Source organism: Hermetia illucens, chromosome 1 (assembly GCF_905115235.1).
Source record: "Hermetia illucens chromosome 1, iHerIll2.2.curated.20191125, whole genome shotgun sequence".
Taxonomy (NCBI): domain Eukaryota; kingdom Metazoa; phylum Arthropoda; class Insecta; order Diptera; family Stratiomyidae; genus Hermetia; species Hermetia illucens.
The window spans coordinates 44402211-44429280 of record NC_051849.1 but is presented as its reverse complement, the minus strand read 5'-3'; the positions used below and the strand labels follow the sequence as shown (position 1 = coordinate 44429280).

The following is a 27070-nucleotide window of genomic DNA, read 5'->3' as shown; positions in this document are numbered from 1 at the left end:
AGCCTGATTTTGATTTGGTGCATCCTACTCGATGGCACCATGTCAATTTTCATCCTTTTATCGTTCTTTTAAGCTTCGATGAAGTCGCAGATTTTGCGACCACTATTCTTCTATTGACTTCCATGTTGTTGACGAGGGATGTCAGTGTCCGCCCTCCTTGGAGTTTCGCCTTTCTTCATGAAGCTTTCAAAAACGATCGTTGGAAGCCATTTTTTACTACTCTGTTAAGGGAAAGTCGCACAGCGTCCTTGAAGAACTATTGTGTCGATGATGTTTTCATTCTCCGCCATAAATATTTCGGCTCGGCACTGAGGGGCACGGAGAGCAATCTGTGGATCATTGTAGGGAAAATGGCCATTTTGTGCGGATCGGAGTGGTTCAACATTTCCTGCATCGTTCGTTGTATCTGTAGACTTCCTATAATTGTCAAAAGAGAAATAATAATAAATCTAATAATTCTTAAATCTTTCTCCATCGTCTTCGATTTCCATTAATAATAATAATCGTTGGCACAACAATCCATATTGGATCAGGGCCTTGAAGTGTGTTAGAGCACTTCATTCAAGACCGTAACCGTACACTACAGTATATTGTAGGAGACAATGTGGTCAGCATTGCTCTCGCCCGAGATTATTACCCTGATTTGACTCAGGAACTCATTCACAGCTGAGTCGACTGGTATCCGACGTCAAATCACGATTCAAATCCCACTGCTACCAGTGAGATTTGAACCACGACCTTCCGTACGACAGCCTTGTGCTCTAGCCACTCACTATCCGGATTACGATTTCCATTGCAAACTATTAAATTTTGATACACCCTATTAGAACCTCCAGCATCTCATCTAATTTGTATGGAATTGGGCATTTTTAGTCTGGCTGAATTCTCGGTGTTGTAGTGGCATTCTTTCTACTTTTTCACCCCATTGATTCAATCCGTCAAAAGGCGTCTCCTTAATTCAAAATATCCTTCTGTCCGAAGTTTTTCCAACATTGCCGCGTCGTAGTCTCTCCCGTCCCTTTGTCCACTTTTAAATAAAATAGTGCGTTCTCCGTTCCTTTACTAGTTTCTTTGTTCGTAGTTCCTTGAGGGCTGGTCTATTACACGACAAGAGGATGTTAGCTACATTATTTCAGATTGCTTGTTTCAATTCCTTAGTAAAGGTCCTTAGTAAAGGTTTATTTGGATTTATTAACCACGAAGCCCGGAAGTATTGGTGGCTTATTCGGAGTAATCTCTCTACTTTTTCACCCGATGCGATTTCGGTGTGACTTTGTATTTTAAACACAAGTGAAGAAATCGGACGTCTTCCCTCAGATCTGCCATCGTATTAACTTTAACCACGCTTTCACTTCATAAATAAAAATAGGCTTGTTGATTTTTTCCTTAAAAATCTATATCTATATCACTTTGAGCATGACATCAACGTATGGAATACTGACCGATCAAACTACATTTATTTATTTATTTACTTTAAACTGTACAATAATGCTACTCCCTTCTTAAATAAATTAAATGTTCAGGACAAAGGACCAAGGTGCAACCAGTTGTGTTCACGAAGCATTCTTGCCACATAAGAGCTCTGCGAAAGGCATTTAAAAAATGTTAGCATTGCGGATGCTATGTGAAGAGTTTTGGAACTGAATTTCAGAGATTAAACAGCTGTACCCTTGGGGCGACCCACTCGTCGGCCATCTTGAGAGAGTGGATTAGTTTCATTGCATGATGTAGCCAGCCATGCAATTCTCGCCCCTCCTTAATGTATGACCTATCCACTGCCACTTTCGCTTTCCGATCACAGTGCGTACGAGTGGCAGGCCTGTGCACCGACCAAGTTCTTCGTTTGAGATATTATCAGGCCGGCCAACTCCAATGATACGACGCGGAAAGCTTGGAGTAAGAGTGGGGGTCACTTTACATGTGCTACCCCCATCTAACTCTACTTGCTTTTCTTTCCAAATCCAAAGCTATTAGGCCAAGGTCCATAGCCCGGTGAGAGAGAAAACATATGTCATCAGCATAGTCGAGTTGTTTGAAGAAAGATGTCATCATCTATTGAATTCCTCCACGCCCTCCGAGCAAGGCCACATGAAGAACGTCCCCGTTGCCAAGAAGGTTAGCCATCCTGGCGGACTCCGCTTTAAACCTCAAAATCCTCCGAGATTTTCCCTTAATGCAACACCATCATATGTCGCTCTGATAATAGCTATTAGTTTCTCCGGAATGGCCATCCAGATACACTTTCTGTTCACGCTATCGAAAACTTTCTCGAAATCGATGGTACAGCAAAAAACTAAATGCCGCGGACTGTTACAAAATGATCCGTAGGGTGTTGATGTGGTCAATGTAGGAGGATCCGAAGCGAAAACCCTCCTGCTCTCTGTCAATCAACCTTTCGAGATGTTCTTTGATGCGTTATGGAATTATTTTAACTATTATCTTTGCAACGGTAGGAGTGCGCAGATACCCCTTCAATTGTCACATTAAAAAGAGGTACCCTTCTTTGGAATCTTGACGATAATCCATTTCTTCCATTCTCTGGGAAAGATCTCGGATTCCCAAAATGTTTGTACTAGTAGAAGCAGGAAATCTGCAGTAACTGCAGGTGCAGTGATAAATAACTCTACGGGGAGACCATCAAGCCCAGCTGCTTTACTCCGTTTGAACGCATTGAAGACCGAAATGATTTCTCTTTTTCATGGAGGAACAGTCCATATCCGCATATTACGGTGACTAGTTGTTTCATGTACAAGAGGGAAAAGCTTACCGGATGTGATACGATTTATAACCGTGGTCTTTCCAGCTCTTCAATTGTTCATCATCGTGGATGAGACGTCGACCGTTGGCATCCTTCACAGGACCAGCGGAAGATTTGTGACCACATGCAAGCTCTTTCTAAAACCATTGCGATCTGCGTCATCTTCCGCTTTCCTTAGCAGAACAATAGCAAATTCTCTCTTGTGTAGCATTGGAGAAAAGAACGTTTTTGATGCCGGCCCAATGTTCATCGATATTCTCAGGTGGGTTAAAAAATTCATCTGTGTCCGATGAGCAAGATAGTTTGATGTTAAACTTGGGGGTCACAACTCTCCAGCCCTGCGAGAAGTGGCGGACGCAACACGCAAGCAAACGCAAGCGACCATCAGGTGGTGATCCCTTGCGAAGGCAATGTTAGCGCCTCTCTTGTTAAAACATCCAGTAGGCAAACCCTGAATCTACTACTGCGATCTAATTGCTAGTACGGCGTCGGTCAGTTGAAGGTGTGAAAACGATATTCCCGAAAAATTAGGTGTTATTAACATATTGCATTTTGGATCATTACTATAAGACAAAAATTCAACGACACTTACCAATTAGAATCCTAGTCAGACCTCCTGTGTGGTGCTCCCTTATCTTCTTCATCCTTATAGCCTGCTTAAGTAACTTTTTTTTACTCTTCATGGATGCAGCTTGAAATATGGTGAAGGGCCTGTCACAACGCATCGCATCTGCTTCCTGTATCGAGCAGCTGTCCCGCTTTGTTATCTTCATATTGCCGGTCGATCATAATACAAATAATACAAGCTATTCACATGACTGAAAAACGCAACAAAATTTAACATTAGGTAAAACGCCATTAAACTAGATTTTTCTGACTTTCAGTTGAATCATTATTTCGAAAGATAGTAAATTATAGCCACATTTGCAACTTGGTTGATTCAGTATTTATGAGTATTGTTTTGCCAGATATCGAGGTTCCCAGAAACTACGGTGTTCTAACTTGAGAGATTATTTCAGCAATGCAGGTTGGATATTCCGGAGTTACTCAGGATGACCTGAAATAACTATTTTCCTGTTTAACAATCTCAAAATTTTTACGTGTTTCATTATAGACAAACCATCAAATGAGCAGTTAACTGGGAGGGTATGACAGACATGCTTTTTTAGCCTAGTAATCCCTCCATAAGGGATTGCCAATTCATTGTATATATTTTGTTCATGTTTTTACCCACACTATGCTGGTGGGGGACTGCTTCATACAAACCTGTAAGATTTGGTTACCGCATGCCCACAAAGTTGTTTTGCGTGTTGTACAAAGTAATCACTATATTGGAAAACATAAATTCGATTTTGACATTTGTAGAGTAAATCCACAAGGCATAAATCCGTTTACTCAGCAAGAACGCGGAATAATGGTTTCCATTGTTTGCGCAACAATTCGTTAGTTGTGTTGGCGCATCGTCAATGTCGTCGCAGATTTCCTGGTGTCCCACACCAACTGGACAAGCGCCGCGGTGGGGCCACTCGTCTTAAAGAGACTGGAACAACACGAGATGTTCCCGACGCTGGTCGGCCCTGGAGCAGCCGTTCTGCTGAGAATATCGCTGCTGTTGAACAAGATCCCAAAGAGAAGCTTGAAACATCGACCAAACGACGTGCCCTTCCTTTACAGAGTGCAAACACTGCATCAACTGTTAGCTGTTGACCGCCAAATGCATCTAACCTACACTCAAGCCATCCTGAATCTCAAGGAAGAGGAGAGGATTTTCCATCGAAAATTATCATGACCGATGAAGCTCATTTCCATCTTAGCGGTTACGTGAATAAACAAAATAATCGTTTCGGGGGATACCGAGAAACCGTGTATCACCCACGAAGAGCCATTACACCGGCTCAAAGTTACTGCGTAGTGCGCTGTTTACGCTTGAGGAGTCATCCGGCCATTTTTCTTTGAGAACGCCGCAGGCCAAACGACGCCTATGGACGATGCGTTCTACAAAGCCATGATTCCTCATTTGGATGAATTGGTACTGGAGAACATGTGGTTCTAACAGGACGATGGAACGGCGCCCACTGCCCGAGCCACAATCAATATTCTGAAGGAAATATTTCCGGGTCGCATAATCTCTCATTTTGGTGATTTCGCTCCAGACTTTTTTATGGGGTTTTTTGAAGTCGTGGGTTTACGTCAACAAGCATCAGACTTTTGAAGGTCTTAAAGAGAAAATTCACTAGGAATGCGAGAACCTGTTGCCGAATTTCTGGTAAGAGTGATGGAAAATGCCATAAAACGGGCCCATATGGTCATCAACTCTGACGGCAGCCACTTGGGCAATATCATTTTCTCGGCTTGATTTTTTATTAAAAAAAATTACAGGAAAAGATCATTGGGTAATTACTTTTGCCCCACCTTGTAAGTACAGTCTATATATCATTACTAGCAAAGTTTGATGTGACCTACAATTACTAGGTTAAAATTGATTTGAATTAACCTTATATTCCCACTGTAACTAACACATTTGCCACTCCCGACAATGTACCTGCTATCCAAGCCCTCCTTTTTGTGGAATAACAAGCACTTGGGCGCTTGACAAAATCTTCTACATCGACCAGACCGATTAGATTTTTTCAAAATTAACTACTCTCTAAGATGTACCTTCGTGAAGTACAATAGACTTATCCTGTAAGCCCTGCAATTTCAACTGCCCCACCAGGAAGACTGGTTAGAGAGCTCCATCATGCAGTGCAAACTGGTACCAAGGCACTGTAAATTTTGTGAGGTGTCCTCAGCTAAAGTATGATTAACCGCACTAGGAGATACTACAATGGGTCTATGGCTACTTAAATGCTTGGAACTATGGTTTCTCTCATTATTCTAAACTAAATTAACCTTCTCAAAACCTGTTATACATATCTTTTCATCTTCCACTAGGTGGACGATCTAACAATGGCACTTTTTGAAGACGCTGATCCATTCCATCGGGGCGCCATTACATACGAAGCGCTAAAAGGCCAGCTTGAGAAACATGACGGGTTACTGGAAAATCTAAGCATCAGGTAAAGGATTATCTTAATTTACTCGGATTCTGCTACACCAGAACGAAGCTTAAACTCTATCTCTCTCTTCATTGTTCTATTTCTAGCATAGATCGATGGTTGGTCCCAGTTATCCAAGAGCCTCGAAAACAAACCTCTTTACTGCCTCATCAACTCACAGTAGCTTATATCAAGAACAACTACGTTTATTTATTCTACTTGGCTGCCTACTTCATTGTCAATATTGGTTTATTTATTTCTAGAGCAGTGCAATATCGAGAAAGTAATGGATTTATTATTTTGGCGCGAGCTTGTGGTATGTTTTCCAGACGAAGGAAGCAATTTCACCACTTGTCAAACTCAGCCCTTTTGAATTTTCAGGTCAATGTCTTAACTTCAATTGTGCTTGGATCTTGGTGATGATGTTACGACAGTGTATAACTTTCCTGCGGACACGAGGATTTAGTGCAATTCTCCCACTGGACCACCATATCTATCTTCATAAACTTACAGGAGTTATGATTGCAATCTACAGTTTCGTCCATACTTTAATGCATCTCCTGAACTTCAGTATTGTGGTTGTCAACGACCCAGTGATAAATGCACGGAACTTCACCTTAGCTGAATGGTTCTTCACAGCTCGTCCTGGTCTCTTTGGATTAATTGGGGGAGTGGCAAATCCAACTGGTTTCGCCCTCTTTGTTATCCTCCTGATCATGTTTATCTGTTCGCAACCATTTGTTCGTCGTAAAGGAAGCTTCGAGGTATTCTACTGGACCCACTTGCTGTATATTCCGTTCTGGATTTTGGTAATCTTCCATGGGCCCAACTTTTGGAAATGGTTTATTGGCCCAGGTGTAATTTACCTGATTGAAAGAGTCTTCCGGTTCGTTTGGATGAAGTCAGAGTATGGAAAAACTTACATAAGCTCTGGTCTCCTACTTCCATCTCGGGTTACACACTTAGTGATAAAGCGACCATCTCACTTTTACTTCCGGCCGGGTGATTATGTTTTTGTTAACATTCCTGTTATCGCGACTTACGAATGGCATCCATTTACAATCAGTAGTGCTCCCGAACAGGAAGACTATATGTGGTTACACATTCGAGGTGTTGGTGAATGGACCAATAGTTTGTATGCTTACTTTGAGAGAGAGCAAGAGCGACTGCACAACGGTGAAGTGCCACCACATCGTCGCTCCATACAATCTCCTGATTTACTCTCATCAAAAAGCACCACACCACAAACTGATTTCTTAGCAAAGAACCTCTCCAGAATGCATAATAATCAAAGCTTTGACTCAGGCCTTACACCTAAATCAAATGATAATGAAAACCCAACAAATGGCGATCGTAACTCAGTCACTCCTCAAAGACCACCTCGGTTTAATCCAGGCACATCCAGACTTGCCATTGACAGCTATCCAGCGGAGACAGCGAAATACGAGAGACAAAACTCAGAAAGTAGGCCAACTATTAAGAACATTAAAGCTTCCTTGCAAAGGACATTTTCCCGAAAAGAAAATCGTGAGAAGACTGGTGTGACCAATGAAGGTTTCATACCAGACGCAAGCGATCCAAACTCCAGGACAAAGATGCTTCTTGCAAAGGTACCACTTGAAAAGAGTTTATCTGTACCAGATATGGAGAATAGGATGAAAAAACGTGAAAGATTGATGGCGTAAGTTCAAAGATCTGATCCACATCCACTTTTTCAAACTAGCGGAATTACTTTGATTCTATATTATTTAGGCTGCGAGAATATACCAGATCCGAATCCGAACGTGCTTTTGATGAAACCAACATGCAAAAAGCTCAGATGCGTGCACTTGGACTGGCCTATCTTAGCCCTCAGAACAAATCTTTGGCCCAAAGTTTCAGATACATGAGAAATAAGCCAACCATTATTGCTTTCAAAACACCAAGTCTAGAGAATTGTGAACCAAGAGAGTCATCGCAGTCAATGAGTAAGTAAATTGGGAATCAGGATTTTGCAACATAGATTGAAATGATCATTCCTTTCCAGTTGTGTCTCCCGGCATGTATACCCAAAAGGAAGCAGAGGAAGGCAAAATTATAGGCAAAGCGAAAGGTGAGTGAGGTCAAATCGAATCACAACGGTTTGCTAACATTTTTTGCAGATTCATCAGCTTCAGGGGCAACACCTCGTCCAGTTAATTATCCTGTTGGAAAACCACTTGAGGTAAGTGTTTATTGTCAAATGTCAAAAGTTCAAATATAATGGAGGATACCCACCAAGAGAATATATATGGTTGCCATTCACTCCCACCACTTCCCAAGATGCTCGCAATCCTCCTCTATTGTTCTCCGACAAGTACCCTTGGGGTGACCCTTTCGTTGGCTATCTTGGTAGAGTGCACTCCAGTGCATGCGTAGCTCGCAATGCAATTGTCCCCCCTCCTATACGCCAGGTTCTTCGTTTGAGATAGTGTCAGGCCAGCGCACTCCGATGATACGACGCAAGCAGGTATTGACAAGGCTTGGAGCTTTTGAGTAACAATGGAGCTCACTTTCCTAGAACACTAAAACAGTCTCAACTTGATCTTGTTGTTGAGATAGTTGCATTTCCAGACGGGGCAGCGAAAGCAGATCAAGCGCTATTAATGTGTCGACAACATCCAGTTCGGCGCCACCGTCGGCAGGAACCACGCTTCCTCGTTATACAAATTGATCGAGACCATCGATGCTCTGCCCATTAATACAAATAGGGAGGGTGCGATGACTGGTGGTTTCTTTGTAAGCGTACTTTTTTTTCCAAATCCAGCACCATCTGGCCAAATACCATGGCCCGGTGAGAGAACAAACAGATGTCATTAGCGTAGTCCAGGTGTTTGAGGAATCCATTGAATTTTTCCGCACCCTTCGGACGAGGCAGCGTGAGGGACGTGATCCATAACAAGAAGAAATAATATTGGCGGCAACATGCAATCCTGGCGGACTCCGCTCTGGACATCAAAATCCTCTGAGATTTCATTTTGGTGCAGCACGTGACATTTTGCGCCATTATATGTCGCTCTGATCATAACATCAATTTCTCCGGAATGCCCCTCAGCGAAGATCTAAACTCCGCACACTGTTCCAAAATGATCCGTAAGGTATTAATGTGGTCAATGCAGCGGAAACCAACCTACTTTCTATCGATCAAGCTTCCGAGATGTTTTTTGATATGTTCCAGGATTATTTTAACTACTATTTTTGCAACGGAAAAGGAAAAGTCTCGGATTCCCAAGATTTCCGTACAAGTCAAAACAGTAGATCTGCAGCAATAAATAACTTTGCGAGAAGACCGCCAAACCCAGCGGCTTCACTCCGTTTGATGGCCAAAATGATTTCTCATCTGCTTGGAGGAATAATCCGTATCCGTAGCAACTTCATCCACAAGAGGAGGAACCTCACCGGATATGATACGGTTAAGAACCATGGTGATGTGTCCCTGCCACCTCGTACGCTGCTCGTCATTGGTATGTAGAGTCGACCGTACCATCTTTCATAGGAACATCGAAAGGTTTGCGACCACATGCAAGTTCCTTCGTGACGCGGTTTAATTTCTGTTTGTGGCAGCTTCTGCTTCCCTGCGCTGAACAGCGCAGCGCGAATTCCCGTTTGTTACGGCACACACTACTTTGAACTTCCCGAGATTTTGCATGATATCGGGGCCTGAGTGCCTCACATCCACCATGAGACATAGCAGTCAATAGAGTCTTCAGTCCCTTTTGTTTATCGATCCATTTCCACGACTCCGCAGTCAACCAAATCTTATGACGTCGCCGCCGACCTGCGTAGCACTAAAGAAAAAGGCATTTTTGGTAGCGGCTTAATCGCCGATGTTCTCAAGGTATCTATTGTCCGATTAGCAACATAGCTATTCCACTGTAACTACCAGGGCTGAGGATTGTGTCAGGTTGTAATATTATAATTCGCCACCCATCTGCCACTGACTCGTTGCTACCAGTTTTTCAGCGAATTCGGCTTTGCCGCTCTTTCGTATTTTGTATCCTTTTCAGGCAGATTTATTCTCCTTTTCTCTTACATAGTGATGCGCGATAGAATATAGTTTAAGTGTAGCGCACAATAATCTGGGAAAACTCCTCCTATGAAGCATGTCTCGAATCCGCTGGTAAACCAATCTGCTCTGGTATTTACAGCGAGTTTAAGGACTCTATCAAAAATAGCATTCAAACTAGGAGTATTATTATTACCGATTCTGCGGCGAATCCTCACCATCATAAACGCTTTTTTATACTTTTTGCGGTCCCCTCTGCGCTATCACTACATAGAGAAGAAGCAGATAAGCCAGTCATATTGTTCGAGTCCGCATCCTCTACATAACAACTTTGTATGTTGTTTCCTGGGAGTTCAGGTGTGCCCATACCCAAAGTTTTTTGAAGCGTTTCGGCTTGCTGTTGCGTATAGTCTGCTTGAGATTACCTCGAAGGAACCCTTCTTGCTGGGACGCCTGAAGCCCGCCCTTCGTCAGTTTGGCTGCCTATTGACAAGCATTTGCCTCCTCAAGGTGGCAGCGTGACAGAGTCGCATACCCTCGTTTTGCATCTTATTATTCGCCCTACCGTTTCTAAAGTCATACCACCGGGAACGCGACCTACCAACAGCAAGTCTAGAACTCATCGCCTTCAACTGGTTTCCTGGACTAGGCCTAATTTCCAGCTGCCTTTCCGCGCGAACCTATATCGGCGCATGGCCCATTTTCAATCTGAAAAAAAAATATCTGATGGTTACTATAAATTATCTGATGGTTACTACAGTGTCCACTAAAACACCAGACCATTCTCCTCGCCAGTATGGTTTTCACATATGTTAGGTTGACGATTAAGCCCCAATCTGTCGTTTGAAAAATGGATGACCAAATCTACCTCCACAGAAGCCAGAATACAATCAGAGGTGTTAGGAGCCCATCTAAGCCCGTCAAATCACGTACCATGATTTTGTGACGTAGCTTCTTGCATCCGAAACCCACATCTGAGTATTGTGGTACCGTCGCGCTTGATGGAGAATAGCAACTATATATATAAATCCCAGTTATTTTAGTCATAATGGATATAATTTCGTGTGAACTCTATCATTTCTATCAAATTGGTAGTTGCCGTTTACGCCTCTCATACACTTTCCTGAGCCCGCTGAAAGGCCGAATAATTTTTCTAGGGTCTTACGGTAACATGCAAAAGGGGGGTGTAAAACTTTTTTTTCATCAAATATAGTCATGTGGTGTATCAAAGTAAAGGTTTGGGTTAGTACTTTTCGAGACCGGTTTTAGTTTTGACATTTGTTAGAAAGGTGGGGAGTGTGGGGGGTTCAAAGAGATCATTTCTTTAAGGGGGCCTATGGTGCCTAGGCTCCGAAATACCTTCCATGCCGATATCTGTTCAAATAAATTTAATAATAGTATATTACTATATTTTTTTTATAATTGGCTGGAAACCCCCCTTAAGTTTATCCTAACACCACGAAATTGCAGTTATGTAGGCTATAATGTAGAGCCTGATCTTACCAAGTTGATTGGAAATCGCACTATTACTAACAAAGTTATACTACGTCAAAGTTGTTGCTTCTTTGAAAATTGAAGGCAATGAATGTCATTATCACCCGAAAGTGGATACTCTCGCATAATATATGGATATATTACGTGCTACGTACTAAGAAATACACAAAACCTTTCATAGCTGAAGCGTCCAGCTTCCGGTTTCTCGACTTGTTTCTTTGTCCGGATGGCTCAAGTGGTTAGAGCGCTAGACTGCCGTAGCGAAAGATCGCGCCAACTATTCTTATTATTTTTTCTTTGCACTAGCCTTGTTTAATGCTTCCCCTGCTCCTTTTTGGGGCTTTACGTCGATAACACTAATCCTAATGGCATTTATATTTGTCCTTTATGAATTGTGTTTGTCCTCCATGAATTAGGACAGCCTTTCTCTTTTCCCTTTCAGCAGGGCCAAAAATATTTCGTCCGTATTTGGACTATGCAGGATTGTCCAACTTCTATTGAATGAGTCCGGCAGTAGTTCATGTAGTATCTTCTACCAAATGCAGTTACCTCCTGTGAGCTAACGGATGCCCGGCCGGTGGGGCATCTTTCCGTGTCCTTCCAATGGGTGTTCTTGGGATAATATACTCTTTTGAGGCACATCTTTCTCTAGACTACTGGTAGCTCTGCAACGACAGCCAAGCAACTCCCCATCGAAGCACTGCATTCGATGGATATCGAGGATCATTTCGAAAAGTCGCCGGAAATGGAGCTCCAAGCCTGTCACCACAAGTTTCAATCTCCTTTTTTACTCCACATTAGTTTCTTGTTGTGTGCCCTTCCTGTCTCTAGTGTCCTCTCACCTACCAGCCGTGCACATACACATACCGATGCACAAACACCTCTAAATGCTTACATGTGCATACTTAGTTCCTTATCCACACGAAAGAACATGCTTAATGGAAGATCAGACGACTCCGCACCGGGATTGGTTACACCTATTAAGATGAAATTTGGTAAACATATGCAAACTATGAGACTTCCGTTGAAGTAAAAAAAAATACGGTATGCAGCCCCTGAAAAAGAAGGATTTCCGTGCTAATTCCGCACTTATGTAATGTAACGCCATCACCTTACCATGAATGGTAATATAGAGTATCAACACCTACCGGTGGACAATATTCTAGCAGAACACTTAATGCACACGCAAAGCTAAAATACCTAAAAATAGAATACACCTAGTAGCAGGTTACAAATTTAGGAATCCAAGCAACCTGATATAATAGACCTGTACATCCTTGTTAAATCTAAATAAAACTTTGCTTCCAGATTTACATAGACGGACCCTATGGGGCTCCATCAAGCCACATATTTGGAGCCCAACATGCAGTCCTCATCGCAACCGGTATTGGAGTGACACCTTTTGCATCGATCCTCCAATCAATCATGCACCGTTACTGGAAAGCACGACACTCATGTCCTCGATGTAATTTCGAATGGGCCAGCGAAATTCCTAAATCAATCATGAACCTCAGAAAAGTTGATTTCTTCTGGATCAACCGTGATCAGCGATCATTTGAATGGTTCGTTAACTTATTATCTCAATTGGAAATCGAACAAGCGGAACTTGGTGGAGCTCTAGAAAGGTAAAATAGTCTTGACAGGACCGAAAAGTCTTTTCACTAATTTCCCCAATGCTTTTTTAGATTTTTGGATATGCACATGTATATTACTAGTGCTCTCCAAAAGACGGACATGAAGGCTGTAGGATTGCAGTTGGCGTTGGATCTGTTACACGAAAAAGTAAGTAGTTCTTCAAATTAACAACCTCCCCCTCTTCCATCCACTATATTTGGATACATTACTCTTTACAGGAAAAACGGGACCTTATCACGGGTTTAAAAACACGAACAACTGCCGGTCGACCGAACTGGGATAAAGTTTTCAAACAGATCACGGCTCAGAAAAAAGGGAAAGTTACCGTATTTTACTGCGGCCCACCCGAGCTTGGAAAGACGCTCAGATACAAATGTGACCAATACGGATTTGCATTCAGAAAGGAGAACTTCTAGCCAGATAGAGCCCATTTCATGCTTTTCACATACGAGTACCTCTACCTTACCAATATTGTCAATATTTTTTTCTGTTTCTTTAAAGTCTCAGTGATAATTGTTGAAATATGTTTGTTATTTGCCGTTTTTATAGGGTCTCCTGGGATTTTGGTCATCTTGATTTGGTTTGAAATACAAATTCTAATATTTATAATTCATTTGAGTGACAATATCCAATCAACTATTTTTGATGTTATTACGATTGATTTATGAACAAGATGTTTTTCATTAGAAAGAATAGTTTTATTCTCAGACATAATACCCACGGGAGCATAATAGTTGCCAAGGGACATCCAAACCAAAAGCGAAGTAAGAATAATAAGAAGAATAAAATCCAGAGAGGCGATGATCCAGAATTCATCAAGACAAACCTAGCAAAAGAGGCTGAGGGTAACGTCAGGGAAAGGATAAAATACTGAAGTTGACTTTCGGTTGACCAGACCTTATCGCCCACTATTGCCACTAACATTAGCTAGAGTTTCAAAGATGTAAAAAGAAATAATCTCGTAGACTTTTTTGGCAATTGTGCATAGGAGTAGGAGGATGTATTGTTCAAGTGAACTAGGAAAAGGTTAGGAAGCCCAAGGGAACACAATCAGGAAATTAGTAAAGCAGGAAGCCGCTAGCGACTCAGAGCCAATTGGTGAGCAGCGAAGCTTGAAATCTCATTCGTGTGCCTTTTCAAGGTATTGTGTGAAACTAAACTAAATCGGTTCAATTTTCAATTTTCTTATGTCCGTTTGCCCGTCTGTCACAGGAGATTTACTCCGAAGCGGCTGAAGCTTTTGAAAATTGCTAAAAATATGTGGTCTGTGAACCGCTACAAGTGCAACGAGTTGCATACTCAAACAAAGGGCTAAATTAGTACTTTTCGAAAATAGTTTTATTTTTGATATTAGGTGAAACGCAGGGGAATAAGGACTGCGTGCCTCAAAAAGTGAAGCAGGTCTCGTTCTCAGAACTTACCCAACCTAATAATCTGAAAAAAAAATCACAATGATGCATCCAAATCCTCCAAATATATCCCATTCCAATACCTGGTCAAATACAGTTAATAATAGCATATAACTATATTTCAGTAGTTTACCTGAATCCGAAATTCCCATCCAGTGTATCAAACCACCATTGTTTTGGTCGACCTTTCGGTCGCTTACCATTGCCTTCAATGTTCAGACCAATCTTAGCGAGTGAATTCTCGTTAGCGCGAATTACGTGACTATACCATCGAAGACGCCTCTCTCGTAATTCTCCCACAATCTGTCCAACCTGGTAACGATCGCGATTATCCTTATTTCGGATGTAATCAAGCGGTGTCCCGCCACTAGTGCAATGCAACGCCTTTATCTGCATTACCGCAAAGCGCCGTTCTTGGCTTTTTTTTAGTCGGCCGTAGAGGGCGGCAGGGCATATTATCTTCGAAAAGAAAAACGTGCATAGAAAATAGGATGAGAACAAAACCTTTACACCGGAAACGCCCAGTTTCCGGTATTCCATCATCATTAATTTCGCGGAGTGGCGCAGGGCCTTGAGGTTAGTAGGATTAGTGGCATTTCTGGAAGATGAAATGCATGTTTCAGGCAAATGCTTTCATGAATCTCCGTAATGACTGGATGTTTAGCGGCGATTTGGACATATGAGAATTTCCAGCGGTAAGCTTTATCAAGTGGCCTATCTATTAGTGGTGCAAGTATGGGCCAATGAATCAGCGCCAGACGACTGGGTATTATTTGTCCCAGAAAAAAGAAGATATCATCGAATGCAGCAACTACATAGGTATTACGTTGCTGGGTATCGACTATAAAATTAGATATTCTCCACCACTTTTAACCAAAGTGACCACGTGTTGATTGAACGCCGCCACCAGCCTTGATGAATGTCAGACCATATAGTCTCGGATCACTATTTCGTTGGCATAGTGCTCCGGGCTCGAATTACAACAACGCCCATAATCCCCTCTGACAATCAGGTGAGAGTGAATATTGAAGCCATTCACAGCACAGCCCTCCCCAGCACCTAAAAAGGGGAAATAGATGCCGCAATAATCACAGCCAACAGATGTCCTGGATATGAAGCATCAACAAATGATCTTTACAATCACCTGAAGAGCGTTATCCTTGATACGGTCATAAACACACTTGGCCCCAGCCACAAAAAAAGTCGGAACGGCTGGTTCGACGAAGAATGGAAGCTAGCAACGGAACGGAAGAATGCTGCATACCGAGTAATGTTGCATTCTTAAACAACGCGGGCACACGCAGAGGCTCATCACGAACTCCATCGATCGGAAAAGCGACTTCATCGACGGAAAAATGAAGCCTGAGAGAACCAACACATCTGTGAACTCGAAAAGTACAAGGAGCAACCGCACCTGGCGCTAAAGTCAGCAGGATGTGCCTTATACACATCGATGCTCATCCTGTCGAGACAAAGAGAGAAATCTGATTTTTGATAGAATGGGCATATTGGAACGATAGGTTGAGTACTTTGATGAGCTACTGAATAACCAGAACATCGGAGGGTTAGAGGTCCCGCCAACTGGAGACAACGGACAAATACTGCTACCACCAAATATAGAAGAAACAGTCCGTGCAATTCATCGGCTTAATAATCATAAGTCGCCAGGAGCCGATGGAATTACAGCCGAATTAGTTAAATATAGGCGACCAGTTACACCAAGTAGTTCATCAACTTGTGCTCAAAGTATGGGACAGCGAATCAATGCCTGACGACTAGCAAAGCGGCATTATCTGTCTCATACATAAAAATGGAGATATTACAAAGTGCACCAATTATAGAGGTATCACGTTGATGAGTACCATCTATAAGATATTCTCCGCTGTCTTGCTAGGCCGGATAGCACCATACCCTTAGAACATCATTGGCCCATACCAAAGAAGCTTCACTCCAGGCGATAGATCAGATTTTCTCTCTGCGACAAGCGATGGAAAAATTGTTGGAATATGGTCGCCAGTTGCACGAGGGTAAAACTGTACACGGCCATGAGAGAATTCCGCATCAAGGAGAAATTGATAAGACTGACTAGACTGACCTTGGCCAATGTGCGAGGCTAAAGAAAAGCAGCAGGATCACTCTCAAGACCATTGGACATCAACAACGGTTTACACCAAGGGGATGGCCTATCATGCGTCCTCTTTATCCTGGCCCTCGAGAAAGTGATTCGCGATGATGAGGTAAATGCAAGAGGTACGATCCTCTTTAAGTCCATCCAACTACTGGCCTATGCTGACGATATCAACATCATGGGAAGAATCACCTGTGACGTACAAACTGCCTTCATCTAGATCAAGCAGGCGGCGCGAGATCTTGGGCTGAACATTAATGAAGGCAAGACAAAATATACGGTGGCAACGCCACCACCGAAAACCAACCAACCAACAACATCAAACCGCACTCGTCAACCGGGAAGAATAAAGATAGGAGACTACAACTTGGGACCGTTGATAATTTCTCTATCTAGAGTCGAAAAACACAACCGATAACAGCTAGGACGATGAAATCCGCCCACGATTGTTGTCAGCCAACAGAGTCTATTTCAGCTGACAAAAACTGTTCCGCTCGAAACGTGTCACGATAGGGTCAACGCTCTTACTGTACAAGACTATGATCTTGCCAGTCCTTATGTATTCCTTGAAGAATTAGGTTCTTAGCAAAAAAAAAATGCCAACTCATGGTCGCGTTCGAGAGAAGAATTCTCAGAAGAATTTTTAGGTTCTCCACATGAGGATGGACGACTTTGCAGCCTACATAACGACGAAATCTATGAACGATACCATGAGCGTCCGGTTGTGGATAAAATCTGGCTCAACAGGTTACGGTGGGCGGGTCACTTAATTCGTATAGATGAGGATGATTCAACCCGGAAAGTCTATAAGGGCAATATCTATGGTAGAAAAAGAAGACGAGGCAGATCCTGCCTGAGATGGAGCGATGGCGTAGGTCAGGACACCAAACAGCTTTTAGGGATATCGAATTGGTGAACCTCGCTGCAAAAGCGAGATGTCTGCAGTTCCTTATTAAGGCAGGCCTGGACCGGATACCGGTTGTTGAACCGTTGATGTTGATGATGATTTTGATTTTTTCGTGTCTGTCGTCCAGTCTCTTTATTGTCACATTTCATGATGTGCAAGCGATAAGCCTGCGGCAGCAGAAAGCAGCACAAAGGCGAATCCAAACATACATGACGAACCGGAATTCAAACCCATGTAATGAGGTCGACAGGTTGGTACTCTATCAGCTCAAACACTGCACCGTTAAGAGCCCACGCAATATTTGATGACCCTGTCGAAAGCATCCTTAAAATTAATTGTTGCACCGTTTCACAGAGTGCATTTATGGTTAATGCGAAAAGTCCAAAATGAAAAGTGGACAACTCTTGGTGGATTAAACTTTCGAGTTAGCCATGTTCCCTTTTCGATGGCTCTTCTTGCTTTCTTGGGTTCCGGCTTCAGAACTGAAGAAGTTTTGCGCAGAACTTTTGCACATATGTCCAAAACAAATTCGATCCGCAGCACCGCTGAATATTGTATTATGATCAAAATCGCCGACAAGCATTTTTATAAATCTCTCTCCACTGCAGTAACGAACTAACTAAACTCTCCCGACCACTACAATGCTGCAACTTTCAAACCTGTGCAGTTGATGATTCAAGTAGCCTCCTTTTCCTTTTATTCAACTCGATCCCCTTTCAAATATAATAAATCTGCACCGAACCCCTGTATGAGAAAACACAATCGAAATTATACTTTTCTTAGAAATTATAGAAAACACTCGTCTTAGAAGTTATCATTGGAATCGGACTCGTCTTTCTCAACGAAATTTGGACGTAAAATCCGATATTAGTAGGACTACAGAATTTAACAGAAATGAAACATTCATCTTTTTTCTCCCTCCGTCATCTTATTTTATTGCAAATTCAAAATAAGCGAATTTAATGTTATTACAAATGCCATATTGTACACAAATCACAAACTTCAATCTAAAGCCTATTAACTTAAATCTAGTTGAACGAGCATCCCACTCGAACGTGGTCTGTAAAGGTAAAAAAATACCGAAACAACTTCCTATCTACAATTTTGGTAACAAGTTCGGGGCAAATGCGTCATATTATATACAATTATTCATGTAATATTCTTGCAGATCTAGTATCCTTTAAATTGTTTCAAAAACAGAGCATGATTTGCCTTTACAATTACACAAAAGTGTACTTTGATCAATTTAATGACAAAATGTCTAACAAAGAAATTGGAAACTGATCGCGTTTATTGTGAACAATGACCTAAGTTCACAAGTGTGTATCGATTTGAAACCAAAAACAATATCCTTGTTGCATTGAAACTGATGCAGTCAATTCTTTACTGGCAGCATAAAGTAAAACAATATGATTACCGTTATTAGTTGTGCTGCCACACAGCAAAATTCATAGTATGTTCATGGCGTTTCCGAGCAACCCGAATATCCTCATCAAAAACGTTATCCACATTATAAAAAGCTTCAAGCTCGGCAATGGCAGTCTCTTCAATTTGTGTCAGAACGAGTGATTTTGATTTCATACGATCGTAATATTCTTTCTGCTTACGCTCCCCCTCGAGAATTTTCGAAAACGAGTTATCTGATCTGCGACTTGTTGTTGGCGAAGATTCGGCAATCGAGGCAAAGGATAGGTTTCGACTGGCGTTTGGCGTAGACGTTAATATGGATGATCTTGAATGAGATGTTTGTAATTTATCCGGAGACGAGGATGAGGACGGCTCAAATTTAGGGGTGGTTGATGGAGATCTCATTATATCGGCAAATGAAGATTGCTCATTGGATACAGGACTTTGTACGATGCCCCAAGCATTTGGTTGTTGGGGGATAGGAATGGGCTTTGTGGTAGTGCTTGGCAGGCTTTCAGTTTTTGACTCAGAACTCAATCGCTTGCGTTGTTTTTGAGATAACTTCTCTCCTTTAAGGGGGGTGAAATCACCAAAGTTTAGGTTAGCGCGATTTATAATTGTGATCTCTTCAGGCTTCGGCTGCGGTTTAACTACAGTTTTTGTTATGGGGGTGAAATTAGTTGCTTTAGCCTCTTTAGTTTTCGCTTCCTCCTTGAGTATTTCGTTGGTTTTTATAGCAGCCAATAAGGATTTTTTCCTATTATCAGAAGTTGACACCTTCATCCACGTTTTTGCTTCGGCATGAAGCTGTTTTTCAACTTCATTTTCACTCTCGCTGATTCGATTTGTATCTTTGCGTTTACCTAAGGGTTTCTCATCTACACTCAATTCCTTCATAGATTGTATGGCCTCAATTTCATAACTTCGCTTGCTAATCGCTGATTTATTCACTTTTGCCTTATTCTTCGCTTTCGATTTCACATCGGCTTCCTCTAGTTTATACTCTAGATCTACAGTGAAATCGGTAATAAACTTCTCAAGATCATCGTCCGGAACAGCTTCCGAATTCGGAGTAATTATCCGATAGTCTAACTTGTACTTGTAAACTTCGCGATAGTAAGAGTTGACCTTCGCCAGTACGTTGGCATCGCATCCTTCCAAACTTTTCTGTTCAAGGACTCTGGCTAAATTTTGACAAATAAATTGCAAACATCCCTTTTCGAGTTCCTCGCAGTTATAAGCGCACGCGAATTCCAACATTTCACCACACTTCCGTGTCGATACTCGCTCAAGAACCAACTTCTCACAAACTCTTCGTAAGCGATTTACGAAAAATTGGTCACATATCACAATCATATTGTAGAGGAAATTTTCTGAAGGTTTTTGTTTTTTAAATGCCTCAGCATCGTGCGCATAGAGAAATTCGACTAAAGGTAGCATGTATTCTAGTGGCACAGTACAAAGGTTGACCGTTTTTGTCTCAGACCAACTGTTGCTAAACATCAAGCTAAAATACTCAAGTCGAGCGACAAGAATGCACTTGTGGGCATACAATTCCTTCTCGTCCGCGCAGACTATTTTTACGTCGTGCAAGTGTGTAAGCGCCGTTCGCCGCAATTTGGGAAATTTGGATTTCGGCTGCGCTGACCCATTCATTAGACTGTGAAAATCGAAAATAACATCTCTCAAATATAAACGTTTTTCTCTAGGATTATTCAGTCTAACCTTTTGACCCCATTTGATAAATCGTTAAGTTCAAACTTTACAGCAAAATTAAGAAACAAGTCTGTCGCGTCCCGTAGATCTCCAAGGAAGTTCGGACCCAACGACTCATGAACATCGTCCAGATCTTAACAGAAAATATCAACTTTTAAATTTACATTTCTTTCAAATTAAGGGAATCCTGGCACTTACCCTTATTCTCCGGGGCGTAGTTTGTATATATATGTTTGAGCATGATTTCAAACATCTTCCCCGTCAGCCCTTCATAATTTAAGTACACATTTTTGTCTTCGTACTCTCCCACGGCTTTCATCAGACCCTTTGACCGAGAGAACACTATAAATCGATGAGCAGGGAAGATTTCACTATCAACATGAAAAACGATATCATGCACAGCATCAAATTCACTGACTTCGTGGAGAAGGGTTTTGAACATGTTATCCTCCAACGGTAGATCCGAGATCGTATAGTATTTCCGTGAACTCTCCTGGAGCACGGCAAACGACGCGAAATCATCATCAGCAAAAATGTCAACCACCCGATCAATGTTGGGCATCCGTTTGAGATCGATTCGGATCCGTGAGTTTATGCAGATTTCCTTTTTATTGTAGGTGTCTTTGTACTCGCTTATGTCAATTGGATTTTGAATAGTTTGTCGTGTTGCTTTCCCCGTGTAAACATCACCGCAGGATAGGATCAGTAGTTGGTCCCCATTTAGAATTATTTTGTCGACATTCAACTGACGAGTTTGAAGATAAACACACCTTCAAATAGATTTCAATGAGAGCGAAAATCTACAAAACGATGATCTCGTGTCTTACCTAACATACTGCATAGCGTCGTCATACCAAATATAGAGACAATTAGAAATTGTCAGAACTAACATTCTTAAAACTGAATCTGCCTTCCCTTCCTTTTTAACACCGCCACCCGTCAATGATATGCAAGTCAAAGGCTCTAAGCTGAAAACAGGACTTACAATTATTTGCAAACCTGGCAAACCGAAATCTCTCACCTCGGAGTTTTGATACATTTAACTTTGAAGTTATGATAAAGTAAAATCAATTTGCACGCAGTATAGCACGCAATAGTTGAGTTATTGGACTCCACCATTTTAATTTTTTTATTGTCCGGTATTTGCAGCTGTAAAGCACATGGTTATAAATAGTCAATAAATTCCTAGCACCAATCCGTCAAGTCTTACCTGTCTTGGTAACATCACATGACTAGTTTCTTGTTTAATGCCAAATTGGCCATTGTTCGCGCCCCAAACGTACACCTCCTTGTTATTGAAAGCTACTGAGTGATAGTCTTTTGCAATCACACCAATTAATCCTTCAATTCCAAAAGTTTTGAAAGCAGTGATCTCCTTCAGGACTGCTGATTTTTCCGGTGCAGGCTGAAGTCCTAGTTGTTGATCAGAATTAACTCCACAAGTGTACACCGACCCCTTATTTGTTAAAATCAAAGAGTGGTTTCTCGACGCGCTGACCGATATCGCAACCTCCTCTGGATCTCTTGTTGGAAGTTTTAAACGTTTGGGAACTGGTAAACTGTTTTCAGATCCACTACCTTCAAACAAAAGAAAAGCCACTTACAAATTATGCTTATTCAAGCCATCAAGATAGATGAAAGCTTACCTAACCGACCTCCTTTACCATGGCCAACTGAATACACGTTGCCGGCCGTATCAATGAATAAACTATGGTAAACACTCATCGCCAGATATTTGATGGAAATCTCTTGTTTTCGAAACGTATCGATCGACTGGGGATTCGATGAACCTTGATCATTGCCTAGTCCCAGATTGTAGTTTTTATTTGTACCCCAGACAAGAATTTCATTTCTCTGAGGGCTACAATTAGAGTCATTTTACATTGATTTGAATGTAGTATTATTGCGCCAATATTACACTTCATAGAAATATTCCAGCTCCGCCGGCTTGCAGATATATTGAAGAGGGTTCCTAAAATCATTGTCAGTCAGTTCTAAGCTAGCTCCATATCGAAGAAGTAGCACAGCACAGTCAATGCATCCATAAAATAAGGCACGATGGAGTGCACTATTGCCCGATTCCTCATCTTTGCTATTTATAGCAGCACCCTATGGAAAATAACAATGTTGAATTAGTTTTAAAATAGAACCTGATGCTAATATTGAAAGGAGCAGATGCAGCTAGCTTCAAGGGTCGCCTCAGCGTTTTGCAGAAGTAGCTAGACAACATGTAGACAATATGTGTTTCCGGTATTTCCAACGAAAAGGTTTAGAGACTAAAATGCAACACCGTCTCCGTCGCTAGAAGTTGTTTTTATTTGACATATATCGATATTTCGGGGACAACTTGTTAACTTCTTCAGTGTCGGGTGTTTACTGAGTAGCGTGCTCCATCCTATCGTCTATGTTACCGCAACATTTTATAATTCCAGAATAAATGAAGAGGCAGTTTACAGTAAACTGACAAAATATAATAATTTTAAGGATCATGTGTGTGGGCATCATAATGATTTTCCAGGTTTCCCCTGCTGGATAGTTTTTGAGTCCTGGATTTAAGGATGCAGCTCTCTAGTCCCCTCTAGAACGCCAGTGAAGCCCCCATTTGAATTCCACCTGAATTGACGTCACTGTATGCGTGGGATTTCATGGTTCACATCTGTCCACCAAATTTCCTTCGGATCGGTTTAGCCACTTTGGGGAAAAATGCGTGTGACAGACAGACAAACCGACAGTGAATCGATTTTAATACAAAACCTTAATAACTTATTAGAATAGTTCAAAAGTGTATTTTACAAAACACTATCTATATACAGGGTGCGTACGGTATTTGAGGACATGCACAATTGTCGCTATAATTTCCCAAAATCATTACCAACCAACGAAAAAGAAACAACAAGGTTTTATTATTTCAGATAATTAATCGTTGGAAACACCGTATAATTTCACTCAGACATTATTTTTCTTTTTGCTCTTTTTGAGATAAGACATGATGGACTACAATTTAACTCAAGAAATGAAGAAACATGCGGTTATCTTCGCTATATGTGCAAATCACATCGATTTAGAAATCTCTAATTTTCTTAAGTGCGCCCGTTCGTTCGTTCATAAGGTTCGCCGTGAATTGGAAGCATCAGGCGGCGATACAGAATCTGTTGCAAAACGCAAAAAACACGTGCGACGTTCTGATACTGTCTGATCTGCAGAATTTATTCAAAAAGTGCAAATGATCATTGACGACGGAGCTTAATGTTTCTGACCGTCTTATCCGTCGATTTGTCTAAGAAGATCTCCGGTATAAATCCTACGTTTTGTGCGGACAACAGTTATTGTCGAAGCAAACACGGGAACAGCGAATTATCCGATCAAAACGCCTTCTAAACAAAATTAATAACCCTGAAGCGCCTGAGATGTTATGGTTTTTTCCTGTGAAAAAAATTTTGACCAAGACCAAAAGAGCAACTGCAGAAATGACATATGGCTCTGTTACGATCGTACAGACGTTCCTGCTGTCATGCACATGAAGTTTCCAACTACTGTTATGGTTTTGGGTGTTGTGAGCAAAAAAGGACATGTCATAGCACCTCACTTCTTCACTCAAGGACTTCGAGTGGATTCTGCTGCATACATCAGGGTTCTAGAGACAATAGTGAAACCCTGGATTGATAGCGTTCGCGGTGACAGCCCATACATCTTTCAACAAGACTCTGCTCCTTCACACAAAGGGATGGCGACACAAGATTGGGTGGCTGAAAATTTCCATGACCACTTAACACCGCACTTATGGCCTTATCCACCTTAATCCTCTGGATTATTACGGATGGGGCGTAGTTGAGCGTGAAACCAACAAACATCCTCATAACACTATTTCTTCTCTGAAGACTGCAATTAATACCGTTATGATCAATATGAACAAGGAGCATTTGATTCGGGCATGCAATCGTTTCCGGACCCGGATCGAGGAGGTTATTGCATTTTATTGAATGAGTTTATCGATGTATAATAAGTTAATGTTGTGTAAAAAATTCATCAAGTTTCATTCATTCATGTTCAAACTAAAAGCTAATTAGTTTTACTCTCAAGTTGTCCTCAAATACCGTACGCACCTTGTAACTTGGAATATTATGTTTTTCGTCGCTCCTGTACATTTTGGTGAAACGCAGTTAGCCGTTTTGCAAATTAGACCGATGATAATGATAAACGGTGAGCCGAATTTAACGACGCTCTGTTTTACACTGAACCGTAATGATGAACTATAAAGCATCATCATCATCAACGGCGCAACAACCGGTATCCGGTCTAGGCCTTCCTTAATAAAGAACTCCAGACATCCCGGTTTTGCGCCGAGGTCCACCAATTCGATATCCCTAAAAGCTGTCTGGCGTCCTGACCTACGCCATCGATCCATCTCAGGCAGGGTCTGCCTCGTCTTCTTTTCCTACCATATATATTGCCCTTACAGACTTTCCGGGCTGGATTATCCTCATCCATACGGATGAAGTGACCCGCCCACCGTAACCTATTGAGCCGTATTTTATTCACAACCAGATGGTCGTGGCATCGCTCATAGATTTCGTCGTTACGTAGGCGACGGAATCGTCCATCCTCATGTAGGGGGCCAAAAATTCTTTGGAGGATTCTTCTGTCGAACGCGGCAAAGAGTTTGCAATTCTTCTTGCTAAGAACCCAAGTCTCCGAGGAATATATGGGGACTGGCAAGATCATTGTCTTGTACAGTAAGAGCTTTGACCCTATGGTGAGACGTTTCGAACGGAACAGGTTTTGTAAGCTGAAATATGCTCTGTTGGCTGACAACAACCGTGCGCGGATTTCCTCATCGTAGCTGTTATCGGTTGTGATTTTCGGCCCTAGATAGGAGAAATTATCAACGGTCTCAAAGTTGTATTCTCCTATCCTTATTCTTTCCGGTTAACCAGTGCGGCTTGATGTTGTTGATTGGTTGGTTTTCGATGCTGACGTTGCCACCATATACTTTGTCTAGCCTTCATTGATGTGCAGCCCAAGATCTCGCGCTGCCTGCTCGATCTGGATGAAGGGAGTTTGTAGGTCTCTATAAAGCACGGGACTATAAAGCAGCAATCGGAAAAGCACGAAATGAAAAACAGAAAGGCTAAATTCAAAAAGGTACTTGATTTGATTGATACCGGATTTAATAATGACTGCAAAAGTGCGAAATATTCTTTCAAATACTGCGTTTAATTTATGCAAATTATACACCCAACCGACTTTTATCAATTGTTTCTCAGCGGGCCATTTATACTCATCACGTGGGGTATATTTGTAATCGACGTAAAATTTTCTACAGAATAACTAATAAAATAATTTTGTCCACCTAGATTGGCCATTCGTCCCATTGTGTGACGATTTGCTACGAATTATTGTGATTATCAACTATAGGGAGTGCAAACTAACAAAAATTAACTCCGCGGATCGGCAAATTTGCACGAATTAGCCGAAAATACGATTAATAGGATTCCAAAATCATCTCTCCTCTTAAGGGCGACTCCACGAAAGGACGATTTATAACGGATGAGATTTTTGTGACGAAAGAGATGCTCAAAGAAGATTTTGATAAAGAAGTGCAATATAGCATGCCGGGTTTTCTTAGAGGTATAACATCATGCAAAGGGAAGCATTGCAACGAATCATGCACCTCGATCTGTTTTCCTCCCTAAACTTCTGCAGAAGCTGAGATTCCCATTTGCACGAGTTAACAACTATAACACAAAGAAGTGGAGGGAGTGAGGAAACCCTCCCTCGAATGGGGGAGAAATTTACCTGATACTGAGGGATCTGCATCAACGCTACATCCCCCTAAAAAGCTTCAACTTACCTGATTCAGTAGCCATTCCACAATTGCATATCGGCCGACGGACGAAGCCAAATGAAGAGCTGATCTTCCCTGTAAGCACATGATGAGATGGAATCTTGTACTTGGTTTCATCGATAGACCCTTACCTCAGTGTCCAACACCTCCGGGAAGTTCCTGCAGACCTTGGCTATGTAGGCCGCAACCTTTTCATCGGAGACTCCCCGCTTGGTGAGCGCTGCCGTGATCCGATGTCCATGCTCGCGGCACCTACATCGCTTCGTGCAATCGTAATCGTAGCTGTCGATAGTAAACATCAGACGCTTGGATCTTAGACTGTCTCCCCACTTGTGAGATTCCTGGATTGCAGCCAAAGTAGCGACTTTGAAGGGTTCCCGGACCAAAGACGAATCCACCCAGACCGACTAGGCACTACCGAAATAGAAGTTGATGCGCGACAATCGGGACCAATTCCCTAATCCAGCGAGCCCAAGCTCTAGAGCGATTCGTAACAACACAAACGCTGACGACCTGCTGACGGGGAAGAATTTCACAAATGCAGAAAATCGACGTAAACGTACGAGCACACAGCGCTCAAGAGCGTCCGGCGATAACAAGTGCTCGCAATGGAGGCGAATGTCAGACCAAAGATGTGAATCGAAGAATTGACATTTTGGGATGAGTGACGTCAGACTGGAAGGGGAAAATGAATTTTAGTCGGGAGAAC

The 27070-nt window shown here is 42.0% G+C and overlaps 2 protein-coding genes across 5 annotated transcripts in view; one reads left to right on the top strand and one right to left on the bottom strand.

The window, feature by feature from the left end:
- The window catches only part of LOC119646545 (NADPH oxidase 5), a 103561-nt gene extending 89925 nt beyond the window's left edge, over positions 1-13636 (top strand). For 3 of the 4 annotated variants that reach the window (XM_038047019.1, XM_038047018.1, XM_038047017.1), the window contains exons 9-17: positions 5693-5817; positions 5904-6112; positions 6178-7477; positions 7549-7763; positions 7823-7888; positions 7938-7999; positions 12623-12939; positions 13000-13096; positions 13168-13365. In XM_038047019.1, the coding sequence (XP_037902947.1) occupies positions 5693-5817; positions 5904-6112; positions 6178-7477; positions 7549-7763; positions 7823-7888; positions 7938-7999; positions 12623-12939; positions 13000-13096; positions 13168-13365 (2589 nt within the window). Of the gene's footprint in view, positions 1-5692; positions 5818-5903; positions 6113-6177; positions 7478-7548; positions 7764-7822; positions 7889-7937; positions 8000-12622; positions 12940-12999; positions 13097-13167 lie in introns of all 4 variants that reach the window. The other variant, XM_038047020.1, reaches the window with a different exon arrangement.
- A 4665-nt stretch (positions 13637-18301) lies between these two features.
- LOC119661031 (inhibitor of Bruton tyrosine kinase) lies at positions 18302-26987 on the bottom strand. The gene is made up of 10 exons (XM_038070195.1): positions 26493-26987; positions 26368-26436; positions 22435-22625; positions 22163-22377; positions 21727-22094; positions 21538-21665; positions 21344-21484; positions 20715-21286; positions 20526-20649; positions 18302-20460 (listed from the first exon to the last, which is right to left on the bottom strand). The coding sequence occupies exons 1-10, from the start codon at positions 26658-26660 to the stop codon at positions 18816-18818; spliced, it is 3621 nt and encodes a 1206-aa protein (XP_037926123.1). The 5' UTR covers positions 26661-26987; the 3' UTR covers positions 18302-18815.
- Positions 26988-27070: the final 83 nt, after the last annotated feature.

Coding starts and splice junctions, on each gene's coding strand:
- LOC119661031 (XM_038070195.1), bottom strand. CDS start 26,660: ATGTTTACTATCGACAGCTACGATTACGATTGCACGAAGCGATGTAGG. Junction 22,095..22,162: donor TGGTAAAGGAGGTCGGTTAG/GTAAGCTTTCAT, acceptor TTTTGTTTGAAG/GTAGTGGATCTGAAAACAGT. Junction 21,287..21,343: donor GACGCTATGCAGTATGTTAG/GTAAGACACGAG, acceptor ATCTATTTGAAG/GTGTGTTTATCTTCAAACTC.